This window comes from Ptiloglossa arizonensis, chromosome 9 (genome assembly GCF_051014685.1).
Source record: "Ptiloglossa arizonensis isolate GNS036 chromosome 9, iyPtiAriz1_principal, whole genome shotgun sequence".
Classification (NCBI taxonomy): Eukaryota; Metazoa; Arthropoda; class Insecta; order Hymenoptera; family Colletidae; genus Ptiloglossa; species Ptiloglossa arizonensis.
The window spans coordinates 16,264,205-16,277,540 of NC_135056.1; the positions used below are offsets into that span (position 1 = coordinate 16,264,205).

General features: G+C 48.4%; 1 protein-coding gene across 5 annotated transcripts in view; it reads left to right on the plus strand.

Moving 5' to 3' along the window:
• Window positions 1–13,336, plus strand: part of Sap47 (Synapse-associated protein 47kD) — a 101,094-nt gene that overhangs the window by 74,604 nt on the left and 13,154 nt on the right. For all 5 annotated transcript variants that reach the window (XM_076320366.1, XM_076320367.1, XM_076320370.1 and 2 more), the window contains exons 5-6: window positions 11,747–11,884; window positions 12,865–13,004. In XM_076320366.1, the coding sequence (XP_076176481.1) occupies window positions 11,747–11,884; window positions 12,865–13,004 (278 nt within the window). The remainder of the gene's footprint in view (window positions 1–11,746; window positions 11,885–12,864; window positions 13,005–13,336) is intronic.

Here is a 13,336-nt window from a genome sequence, read left to right on the forward strand (position 1 = left end):
TCCGGGCTGTCGTCCCTTTTGTGTTCTCAACTTTGCTCCAACTTTTCACGCAGTACGTTTCCTAAGAGTGCATTGCCATGCGCTCCGTTTGCACCGAATAACTTATTAAACATTTCCTTTGAGCCAACTTTTAAATCCCCATCCGTACCAAGTAGAGTGTAAAAGATTCGTGAATCGCTGAGACGAAATCGTGGTACGATTCAAGGGGAGAAACGTGAAAGAATCGTTCGAGAAGAAGAACGTCGACGTAAGTGAAACATACACACGGATTGTTACTCCGCGGCCGGTTTCCGCGCGGTATAAAACGCGTTCGATCGCACCGTAGGCGAACGTTGCGCGAAAGGAGGATTAAGCGCGCGTGGGAACGGAAAATAGGTCATTACGCATCTGTAACGGTATTCAATGGTCGAAAGCTTTACGGTTAAGGTCAGAGGGATTGTTCGACGAGCCTTTGGCGTGGTTCTCTAATGTAATTCCACGCGGAGCAATCGGAATTAGCGTTAATCGAGGCGTATCAATCTCTCCCTCTCTTCTTGATTCCGCTTTGCTCGCCGGTTATTACCGCGATCGTTGCACGCCTTTCGGAAACGAGATTATTTACGAGTGTCCGTGGCTCGGTCTCGTGTTCCACCGACTCTCCGGAGACACAGTCTGGAATCCTTCCGACGTTAATTTCCCTTCGCGTTGAGGGAAGGGCGGATAAATTTCCCGATGAAACCGCCGAGAAGTTTCCTCGACGAAGTCGCGCGGAACGTTGAAACACCAGGCGCGTTGTTGCTCCACGGGTCGTGTGTATCGATTGTTCGTATTCGGGGTTCCGTCTAATAACCGTGTCGCGTAGGTTTCGGGCGAGAGAAAGAGGTTCTTCGACGTCTTCGACCGTCGCGGCGCGGTGGTCACGAACACGACGCGTCTTTGTTTTACGAGCGTCGGGGTTGTACACGGCGCACCGCCAACCGTCGTTTCGTATCGCTTGGGGAAAATTGGGTCGATGTACCCCCCCGTTCCACCAGACAGATGTCGACGAAGAGCTGGAGAACGTCCCGTTTACTCATCGCGAGGAAGCGCTCGTTTGTTTTTTTTTTTCCTTTTTTTTTTTAACGACGTGTTTCACCGCGATTCCGCTCGTAATAACACCGGCCCGTTGACAGCTGTCTTGACGTCGAGAGTCGACAGACACCGAAACGTTCGTTTCACGAAGGGAACATCGTCGCTCGATTGAAAGCCTGTCGATGTTCGGCTCGAAGGAACGTCGGGAGTGGCTTATCGAAATAAACGCTCTCTCTCTCTCTCTTTCACTCACTCTTTCTCTCTCTGTCTCGACACAATAAATAAAAGTGGTTCGTAACCGGCGCGGCTTAATCGACCTCTGATAACCAACGGTGAGATAGTCGAGAGGAGATCCACTCCGAACGATTAACCCTTTAGTTTGGACGACATTCGTTGGAACAAACGCGAGGATATCTTCCGGTAAATTGAAATCTTGGACGAGCGTCGAATTATCCCTCTTCCCTCGTCTTTGGATCTTCGTTTCGGTTTTTTTATTTACCAGAGAATTGAATCGTCGATACCCCCGCCCGCTAGACCCCTTAATTTATGAAACTCGATACCGATGGCCCTAGACTCCCTTGGAACGCGATACAATCCACTCGAGACTTGCGAGCTCTCCATTAGGGTGACGCGGAAGTCGTGAGAGGGGGGTTAGGGGGCGATACGAATCGCACGTGGATTCGTGGGATCCGATACCGACAACAAGTCGCGGGATATAATGGAACCGACGTTGGATACGTCGATCTCGAACTTACGGAGTCTGATAGAATGTACGCTCGGTCTGGAAAAGTTCCACGAGTCCCGTGGGGAGCGATCTCTGACTCGTGAGAGGCGCTAGAGACGATTCCTGTCGAGGTGAATTTCAAGGAGGATAACGTCGAGGCTGTAAGACCACCGGAGAGCACATCGGGATACTTAGGATCCAACGAGAACGATGTCTAACTCGTGAGATCAAAGAGTTGATTCTTCGTGAGGTAAATTTTAACGAGGACAATGTTGGAATTATAGAAACTCGTAGAGAGCACATCAAGATGCTTAGAATCCAACGAGGACAATGTTGAAATTATAAAATCTCGTAGAGAGCACGTCAAGATGCTTAGGATCCAACGGGGACGATGTCTAACTCGTGAGATCCAAGAGTTGATTCCTGATGAGGTAAATTTTAACGAGGACAATGTTGGAATTATAGAATCTCATGGAGAGCACACCAGGATGCATAGGACCCAATGAGAACGATCTCTGATTCGTCAAGACAACGTAAGAGTTGCAAGACCCAAAGCATACTCGTGAAATTCGATGACTTCGGATACCTAGAACCCGGTGACAACTATCCGTGAATCACGGAGCTTCCAAAAGACCCGGAAAGTCGAGAATACTCGGGGCGTTCGAAAGATCTCCGATCGAGAGGAGCTCTAGATGTCCTACACACCTGACGCGTATTTGACTCGACGAGACCGAGTCTGGCTCGATCCGAAGCTACGGCTCGACCCTAGCGAGTCTCAAGAATCCAGGATTATCCAGAGTCTCGTAGCTCGTCCTCCCTATCGAACGGTCCAAGTCCCGACTCGACCTCCTCGTGTCCTAAATAGTCCGGGACGGTCTATACCGGGTTCTGCAACCTTAGGGTCGTCTCCCACGCGTTCGAAGTCGACCCTAATCGCGTTCCACGGGTCGAAGGATCTATCCTTTTTGCTCCCGTAAATTCGGGAGGTCCCTTCACGGATGTCACGACCGAGTCGTCCGTGCCCGGTGCGAATGTATCCGTATCGAGGACCATAACTCAAACACCGTCGGGGAAATCGGCCAATTTTCCCATCAAAATCGACGCGGACGTCACTCGCGTCGAATCCCTGGCTCTGGTCCGGTATCGATCGCGGCCACGCCATTCGTCACGAGGAACGATTACGCTTCGATCACGGACGTATCGCGATCTCGATAACGACGTCGCGATTCGTATCGGTCGTGTTCGTCCAGCGCGTTACGAGAGGCTTCCCCGACGTCGTCGTTGCATTCCCATCGTTCGTTGAAAGGCCACCAGGTATCGGGAAAACGTGCGACCGCATCAACGCCGGCAGGTGTACCTCTTTATTAAACAACTTCGCGCGACCAGATCTATTTATAGCCGAGAAAGTGGTCGAGTCGCGCGATCGAAGTCACCGCGTGGAAAGATCGCCGGGCGAAACGACGACGTCCTATTTTCCAACGCCCTTTTCCCTTGCACAGCTTTAATCCCTGGCGCGGTAATGCGAAACGACTCGGTGATCCTCGCATTCGGGCCACGTTTCGCGACTCCACGTGACCGTAATACGGGGCTCCGACGCCCGCGAAGACGACGAAGACGACAACGATGACGACGACGACGACGAGCTGCGCCGTTTCTCACGGTGGTGGCACCGGTTCGCGATTAAAATCATTTTTCGTTAAGAACCCACCGCTCGCGGAGGGAATCTGTTAAGACGCGAAATGAAATTTCCGGACGATGGAATCCAACTCGAGCACTGTGCGTTGTTGGAAAAACGACCGACGGAAAGAACGCGGTCGCGATAGGTCGTTACGGATCAGCCGCGCTTGTATCGGAGACGGCGGAAGTGACTCGTCGATTTTAGTCGAATTTGGTGGGTTCGTAAACCCGATTGAACAAACGATTCAATGGTAGGGAGTGTGGAAACGATGAAGGTGGGAGTCAGAGGAAGTCAGATGGAGTCAGGTGGAGTAAAACGAAATCAGGTGGAGTCAGGCGAAGTTAGATGAAGTCAGGTGGAATCAAACGATGTCAGGTGGAATCAGACGAAGTCACGCGAAATCAGGTGGAATCAGACGAAGTCAGATGGAGTCACGCGAAGTCAGATGGAGTCAAACGAAGTCAGGTGGAGTCAGCGAGAAAACTTGCCTCCGTGCCCTCTCGCTAATCATCTTTCCAGCAACGCACGGTAGACGTTCTCGTCGGGACGAGAAAAAAAATTTGAAACCCGTGCTCTCCGGCGGTACTCGCGATGAATAATTCTCCGCGGGCGAAAAAATCGAGCGACCGCGCCGGTTGTTGCTCGAAACTGTCCGAGTTAATTAAATCCACGGTGAAATTTCGTTCCACGTTGGCCACCGCTAGCCGTCGTCGCATTGTGACACGATAATTTGAAAGAGTTTCAAAGCGGTCGCGGCGAGTGATTAACACGAGGGAGAAGGGTAATTATGCTCTTGCAAGCGCGTGGCGTCGATCGTGGAGATGCGACGCCCGCCACCGCGCCGCGTCTGGGAAAAAAACCACAGACACGTCGTCTCATCGAGCTCGGTAGAAAAGTTGCTCGACGTTCACCCTACAGTCATCAATCGCGGTGAAGGAACACCGGTAAACGATATTCTCCCGAGTTTTTGCACGGTGTTCGCGAACCCGCGGCGCCGTTTGAAAAATATGCGCGATCTTCGCGAGCGATTAATTTTTATTCCGCGTCACGGAGCACGTAACGCGGTGATATTAAGAAGCGCACTTAAACACGCTCGATGCGACGCATTCTACGTAATTATAAGAAGCTACTCCACACGGGTATTTTTACCACGTGGTGGTGTATGACGTGTGCCGCGTCAAAGCCACCGCCGCAACGTCGACGAAGTTTTCCCAAGGTATCTAATTTAAATACTCGAAGCAAAAAATTAAATAAATTACTACCGACGCATTGAACTGAAAACTCTCTATCCCGCGTATCGTAACTTCAACGTCGAGCACGATAAACACTAGCTTCGTCGCGCGAAATGTAAACATCGATCCGAACGTAACGCGACTGCTCGAATTCCGTACGGAAGTTCTCCGTGCAGATAATTTCGCTTATTCGAAGAAGAAGAACTTATAAACGCGTACCACCCGATGCACAATTATACGACCATCCACGAGATTCTATACACAAGGGCACGTACGGAGTCGCTTTCGTGTTCCCCGTTCGATCGTGTTCGAACTTTCACGAAGTACGCGGTGTGTACGAAACCGAGCGAGCTCTCTATCCGTACAAACACGGTGCATAATTAAAATACCTTCGCCGGTGAATAACCGGGAAGAAAATCTCGATACCGCGGCGCGTAAAGTGCGCGCGGTTCGAACATTCCTCCAGGGGTCACGAACGCGCGATACAATAAATAAATAGCGGCGAGGCGTGAACACGTACGCGGGTGCACACGTACGCGCACCTTTGTCGTTCGATACGATCATGGATACCGGGAAGAAAGTTATACATTCCACGTGAATTGGGTAGAGCCGGGAGCCTACCGTGTCCGTAGGACGCTATTGAATCTCTCTCGCAGACGGTATTTCATTTCTCGGAGCCGCGCAGCCTGACATCGATTTATTGGATTCGATCCGTCAAGCCGGAAGATATTTTTCCAGTTTTCGCGTATTGCTCGTTGCTTCCGGGGACGAGGGCTCGGGCTCGTAGCCTGCTCGGTACAACGACACGGACCGCTAAATCAAATTCGCGGCGACGATCAACACACGTACACACACGCGCAAGTACACGTATGTGGACACTGTCGTGGACGAGAAGGAAGGATCGTGTGCGGTGCCGACGGAATGAAATCGTCGAGCGAGAGATTAGTCCAGGATTCTCCCCTTCCCCTCGAGGGGATCGAAGCCCCTCGCAGTCACCAAGTGCCCTTTCATGTCCCTTTGCTTATCTCCGGTCCGATACCAAGTCCACGGGACTCCTTGTAAATGCTGGAAAATTCCCGTGCCCGGAGGACTCGTCGTCTTTCCAGTGAAAATGATCATCTCGTCCCATCTTCGCTTTTACGACAGTGGGTAATTGGAACGAAGTACCGTAGCCGTCCGTCCGTCCGTCCGTCGAAAAAGGTTTCTTCCCGCGGTTCTAAATAACCTCGGGGGCAAATTTCCGTACAAATTTATGACAGCGCGCGAGCGAGCGAGTCTCGCCAGGTGTAATTCTCGTCCGGTCGTTCCCGTGGATTACCACTTGGATTTTCCGCTGGGGTTTTCCTTCCGGTTGATTTACGAAGACTTGCTTACGTTGCAATTTCAACCGGGGGAATCGATCCTTGCCGCGAGTAATTCACCGAGATGGGTATTGTCACGTTGAATCGAGTCGAGTCGAATCGAATCGAGTAGAGGCCAGTAGAGTCCAGTATAGTCGACTCGAGTCGAGTAGAGTAAAGTGGAGTAGAGTGGAGTAGAGTCCAGTTGGGTCCAGTCGGGTCCAGTCGAGTTTAGTTGAGTTGAGACGAGTCAAGTCGACTCAAGTCGAGTAAAATCGAGTAGAGTCAAGTAGAGTCGAGTTAATTTGAGTCCAGTCGAGACCAGTCGAGTTGAGTTGAGTTGGGACGAATCAAGTCGACTCAAATCGAGTAGAATCGAGTAGAATCGAGTAGAGTCGAGTCAAGTCCAGTCGAGTCGAGTTGACTTGAGTTGAGACGAATCAAGTCGACTCAAATCGATTAGAATCGGGTAACGTGGAGTAGAGTTCGGTTGAGACGAATCAAGACGACTCAACTTGATTCTACTCGACTCGAGTCGAGACCAGTCGAAGTGAGACGCGTCGAGAGTACTTTTACGCGTCGTAAAAATAGGCTTCGCTGGTAGGCAGATACATACACGGAGAACGGCCGCGGGCATAATGGCGGAGTCGTAGGATTCGCGTGACCAACGGTTGTAAAAATCTACCCGGGAGGACGTGTGCACAATTGTAAACGAGTGACGTAGCACACGCCCCATCGACGCGACGACGGAATAAAAATAAACCGTGTTTTCTGGGCCACCGGTGCGCAAATTCCTCGAACGACGTTGAATCGAAACACGTAATACCGCGAAACGAAGGGTGAATTTTTCAAGGAACGTCGGTCGAACTTCCAGGGGGCGAATTCGGTACCATTTTTTCCTTTTTTTTTTTTTACTTTCTTTCGTGCACGCGCACGCTTGGAAGGAGAAAGAGAAAGAGGAGGGGTTTCCTTCGTCGATCGAGCGAGGAAAATCGGTGGAAAAAGAAAAAAACGCTCCTTCGATTCGAAGAATTTTTCATTCGACAACGACGCTCACGGTACGAAATGACGCGTTTGAATTGCAAATCTCGCGACGATCGAAGCGATATAAAAATTGAAAATCTAATGGAAGCTACCCTACCCACGTACCCCCGGTACCCCCGTAGCTTACAATTTGTTTCCACGCAACCGAGGAGAAATGACAAACCGTTATTTCACGTGCCACCGGGAGTTAGAGTACCCCGGTGGATTCGCAAATTTATTTCCCGACGAAGCTTAAACTTATGTTTGCGCAAAACCGTGGATTCGTTTGCAAAAGTTGCACACCGCGCGGAAAGTTTCGCGCGGCCGCACCGACACGAGGCTTCCGAAGAGTAAAAATACTCGACGAGGGAACTTCGAGCAATTTTTTCTTCCCGTTCTGGCCGGGTTTTTAACTCGTACCGACCGTGTTTCACCTACGGGTTGTTGCACCATTGTACGGTGGAAAGAATCGTTGACTCGAAACCGCTTTGTAAACTACACCGCTCGAAAGATCAGCCGCGATAAACACAACTCCGTTACGTTTTTACACACCGCTAATATTTGTTCTGTGTTTTGTACTTAATACCGCGATAACTTTCCTTTAATCGCACGTGATCAATCTGTCCACCGTTTCTCACACACTGACCGTTATCTCGACAAACGATAACACCTTCGGTACAAGTGTATCTCTTATCGAACAGAGACGATTTTACTCTACTTTACAACGTAATTACCGCAAAACGATTCTAAAGATTTCGTTGCTTCAATCTCCGTCTAGAAACAACACGAGTCACCTTACTACCCTTTGTTTCACTCCCTCTGTTATAAATTTAAAAAAAAAAAAAAAAAACAAACGTCCGTCGATATCCTACATCGGATACCCGTGCAACGTTCTCGTACAGCGATGCTAAACTTTCGACCGGCAGTGTATGTGTACGTATTGATTTTTCGGCGCACACGAAAGATCGACTTTGTCGGTTTCATCGATATTGACAAAGGGAATCGATAATCGTCCCCTGATTTTCGGTCCACTCGTCCCGTTTGCTCCCAGCTACTCGTTTCCACGAAACGGCCGAACGGAGTTCAGACGAGGGGGGGTGAAGTGCGCAAACCGAGAGTTGCGTTCGATTAATTTCGTCGCTCTAAGCAAACATTATACGACACCTACAGCGATGGACGTGTTTCATTTTCACGAGCGACGTACTACGTGAATATTTATTTCGCGTTTGCCGCTGCTGACCGACGAACCAGACGGAAAATGCTTCGATTTCGTTCACTATCGTGCTGGAAATTGTTTCGACGACCCTACGAATTAAGTACCGATAGTACTGGGAAAAGGAACGATGTACGATCTTCGAGAAGCAATTTCTATCGTGGTGCACCGTTTGTTCCGCATGTCGATCGACGATGTTCGACGTGAAGGATACGTCAATGGACAAAATAAAAACTATCGATTCCTAATGGAAGTTTCGCGATTCCCGCGGAATGTTGTCGTCTCGTCGGTGATGCACTGTCTGCGCGAAGTCAAGAACTTCGTTGACCCAAATACTAGCACGATAATAAGGGTGCTCACCTAGCCGAACTTGAGCTCTGACGCTACGCGATGATGCTTGGTGTCTAATATTAGCTCGATGCATATGATACGTCTACGTCGCGCAGATTCAATTTTACGGTCACGGCGACACGCTCGGGACAATATTTACGCGCATTTTAAAAACGATCCTTGGATACATCACTTTTTTTCTTTTTTATTTTTTTTATTTTCGTATTTTTATTCACGGAGCTTCTTCGCGAGTCTTTTTATAACGCGAGTTTATAACGCGACGCTGCACGAGGTTCGAGATAGCGAACGTGAGAGAAAAATTTGAAAAAAAAAAGAAAAAAAAAAGAGAAATTAATTCGAAAGATAACGAGTACGCAGAGAGTGGGTAATCTATTTCGTTCTTCCGTCGTGCGCGATAATTCGAACGGGGAAAAGACAAATATTCGCGGAAGAAGAAGAAGAAGAAGGATACGTCGGGGCGCCGGAGGCGTTCGAAATTAATTCGATGGAAATCGAGCCGGTGGGAAAGATTAAAGAGAATCTTGAACTTGGAAAGAAATTGTTGAAAGTAATCCGCGTTAAGTCGTTGGTCATTCCGTGATCGTTCATTCGTCACTCGGCGTGGATCGGCAAAGTAAAGAAGATGGATAAGTGGGTTTTCACTTGAGCGACGTTCGAGAGCTCGGGGGAATGGAAATAATCGCTTCGTTACTCCGCGGAAACTAACAACGAAACGCGATCAAAGCCACATTGTACAGGGCAATCGGAAACGATCGAGGTACCCGACGGTTGAATAAAGAGGAACGTCGACGAGAGCTGGATCACATGCTGAAAGCCATCGCTATACTTCGCGGTAAGGATAATGGTTTCGCGGCGTTCGTTATCGGTTCTTGGAAATTCGGAACGACGTTACCAAGTGTATCGCGAACAAGTCGTGGGATGCATTTAACATGAACCGTGTGACGCATTAGGGAATCCTAGAGGGTACAACGATTTTCGATACCGTGGATTTTTATCCGAACGAAATGGAAAATTCCAGTCCGGTTAATTTCACAACGCGGATCGTTTAATTTCCGCGAGCATCGGGATCGTTTCTTACGAAATAAGCATAGGATGATCTATATTAGATCCCGTGCACTCGCTGCGAATAGTCTGGAACTTCGTTGACCCAAATACGAGCGCGATAATAAGGAGCTCGCCTATCCGAGCTTGAGCCCCCAACGCCGCAGGACTCGCTGTCTTTAATCCTTTTAGATGCTCCGTATCACCGTGATCCCCAGTCGTCCATTTTTCTTCGGTCTTAGCCCAATCCTTGTCATTTGTCTCGTTGTATCTCGCGTTGTCTACGTTTTGTATTTATCCCTTCACCCTCCCCCTCTCGCTCAGCCGACTCGTCTCGGGTTATTACGCTTACTTGAATCCAATTTCGCTTATTTAAGCAACGAACTGTAACAACACGCGAGGCGGGTCATCGGCCAATAGAGAAGGTAAACTTTCGACGTTCGTATCCGTCGAGGGTTTTCGAATGGGAAATTCTATTTTCTGGAATAGAATGGAATATTTACCGTTGACTTTTTCCAGTCGAGACGAGAAAGGAACGACGCGGGATTATTGTGGTACGGCTCGAGATCGATACACGTTGAAGCATCGCTCGGTAAAAAGTTGAAAAAAGCCGAAGAAAGCGAATATTCCCGTGTATCGTAAATGTTGCTTTTTACCGGCACGGATACGAAACCTTTTCAACGCGTTCGCCTCGCTATCTGTGTTGTCCAAACGTTTAAAGAGTCGCCATAATCCTCCCGAGAACCGAGAGTCCTTCGAAAGGTCATCCGAGCTCCGTGCAAACTTAAAAATATCATCCACGGTGGTAGCGCTCGGATCGAAAACGGGCTTGAAATCTTTTAAGAAAGCTCCGTAAACAAACGCAAACCCCATCGACGTGATTATTAACGCGTTGGTTGGTGCTGGTGCGCCGCTGCGCAGTTCGTGTACATGTCATTCAACGTCGAATCGATCATATTATACGCCCACGGCGTCGAAAATTTTACTAAAATTGATACACGATGCCCGCGCGAAATTATCGGGAATTAGAACGAACGATGCAAATTGCGCGAACGGTTCGAAAAATACAACGCGTCCAAGTATCAAATATTTCACCCTTTATTCGCGAACGTCCACACCGTTCAAAAATTCGAAAATGATTCCCCTTTGAAACGTTTCAACTCGGATCACTATTTAAACGAGGTAACGGTGTGTACGGTATACTTGGAAATTTCCCCGTGAATTCTCTCTAAAAGTGTACACACACAGAAGGGAAGTGAGATTTCCAAGGAAATTCTCGTTTAAAAATTACCATCCGTGGACAAATGACGTTCTATCCGCGATAACGACATCGCGGCCCATCAATTACGATCAAAGAACAAGAACACCGGACGAACGGAGATTTTTCATTTAAACGTCCACGAGACCTATCGGCGCTGTAACGACGTGAAAATTCCGAGGATTCTCGTTTGAGGAAATTCTCACCTCGACGAGACACCGGTTTCATCGCGAGGAACGGTATCGCGTCGCATAAATTACGTTCAAAGGGCGAGTATAGATCGCGCGGACGAACAACTCGGAGATTTTTCAAACGCGGAACTTAATTTCCGAGGCAGTTCGTTTATCCGCGCAGCGGTGAGTTTCCAGTTGACGGGTTCGGTCGTCGAACGATTAAACAGCAAATAGGTATACGGGAGACCAGGGTGTTCACGACCCTGGAAGGGTTGATCTCGAAAATATCCGAATTATCCGGACGTCGAACGCGGAACAAAAACCACCCCTCGTCGGATAGCTGTCGATGCAAATCGAGCGTTAGGATTTTAGTTCGGTCCGCGGCGGCGATGGTTATCGACAAAAATACGATAACGATCTAATTAACGGGAGGTGAACGTACTCCGGTGCGTTGCTCCCTAGCTTTTAGAAGATTCCTCGTAGCTATTTCCGCGCTCGTGAAGCACATCGATGACACCGATAATTGCTCTCTGCTTCCTAGCACAGCGACACTTGTCCCGTACCGTCGTCTCTCTGTCTCTCTGTGTGCGTCTATCTATATTTCTCTATACGTCTCGCTCACGATTTTGCTCTCCGTCTAATACGAAATTAATGGTATTTCAGAGATTGGTCGCCGAACTGAACAAAGAACAGGAAGCCTTCATTGCTAACAAGCATACCGAAAAGGGTGAAGCCGTTGCCCCGTGGGTCGGTGCACCGAACGAGGACGTATTGCGAGAGGAATGCTTGTCTCTTTCAACGGTGAGTAATTCTTTTTCCTTCCCCCCGTGACCACCCTCGCCCTCACCATCCCTTGTGTGCGTGGTGCACGTGCGAATCCTTGGAGAAAGATGAACGAAGAAGGGGCTCGCAATTGAATTCCGTGGCACAATGGGGGTGGGTATGTAGCGAGTAGAAGTCGCAAGGTGCTCCCTGTACGATTCACGGGACGCTTATCCTTATTGTTAACGCTGGCCCGCTCTAACGCGATGATTCCTCGCGCGTTATTAGCTACTTACGTGCGATCGAATTCCTCGTGCAAGGAGGCGATTCGTCGCGACGATCCCTTGCAGTACTTTGACGAGTCTGACTCGTGATCAAAATTTGGAATCAAATGTGAATATCAAGGGTTGGATTTGTGGTAATATTTTTGAATCGAATATAAATATCAAGGGTTGGATTTATGGTGGAAATTTTGAATCAGATATGAATATCAAGAGTTAGACTCGTGGTAAAAATTTTGAATCAAATATGAATATCGTGAATTACACTCGTGGTAAAAATGTTGAGCCAAATATTGAATATCACGACTTAGACTCTTGATAAAAATTTTGAATCAAATATGAATATCACGACTTAGACTCGTGATACAAATTTTGAATCAAATATGAATATCACGACTTAGACTCGTGATACAAATTTTGAACCAAATTTAAAAATCACAAGTCAGACTCGTGGAACGGGTCATATGTACTAAAAATGGTCGTCTCTTACCGATATGACCCGAATTTCATCGAGTTAAAAGGTACAGCAAGGGTAGCGGGAAATAAGTAAACGGAAACTATAGCCCCGGGGTAATTTTGGTCCCTGTGCGTTCAATCGCGATTTTGATCGATAATTTCGGTGGTCAGTGTATCCAAAGTGAGTTTCACCGAACAACTCGCGTGTCTGCTGGGAAACTCACCGCGCGACCAATTTGACAGAGTTCCCGGACGCATAATTTACGGGGTTATTGATTTCAGAACCAACGTAACTTCTTAAGGCCCCCGCCCGAAGGAGTGGATTTCGCATGGGACTTCGAAGCTGTCCAACCGATGGCTCAGGCCGCGCTTGCTCTCGATCCTAATTTGGAGAATATGAGGTTCCAATTGGTACCCAAAGTGTAAGTTTTCAGCTATGTGTACGGGCGCGTGACTCGCCCGTTGTTTCCACGTGAGTTTCTTTCGGTATCGGTGAATAGAATCCATGGGGGGTTCGTAAGTTTTGGGTCAATGGTCTCGGGTGTGCGCGATAGTTTCGATAGTTATCGGTACGTATAGGTATAGTCCGAAAGTTCACCAATATATATACATATATATACACGTAATTATCCCAACACAACGGAGTTCTCCGCGAATCGCGAGCGCGCGAAATAATATCAAGTTTCTCCCTTATTGGCGCAGAGTACAACGATTGTGGAAATATGTTTACGTTATTCGCGACGCAATTAAGCGG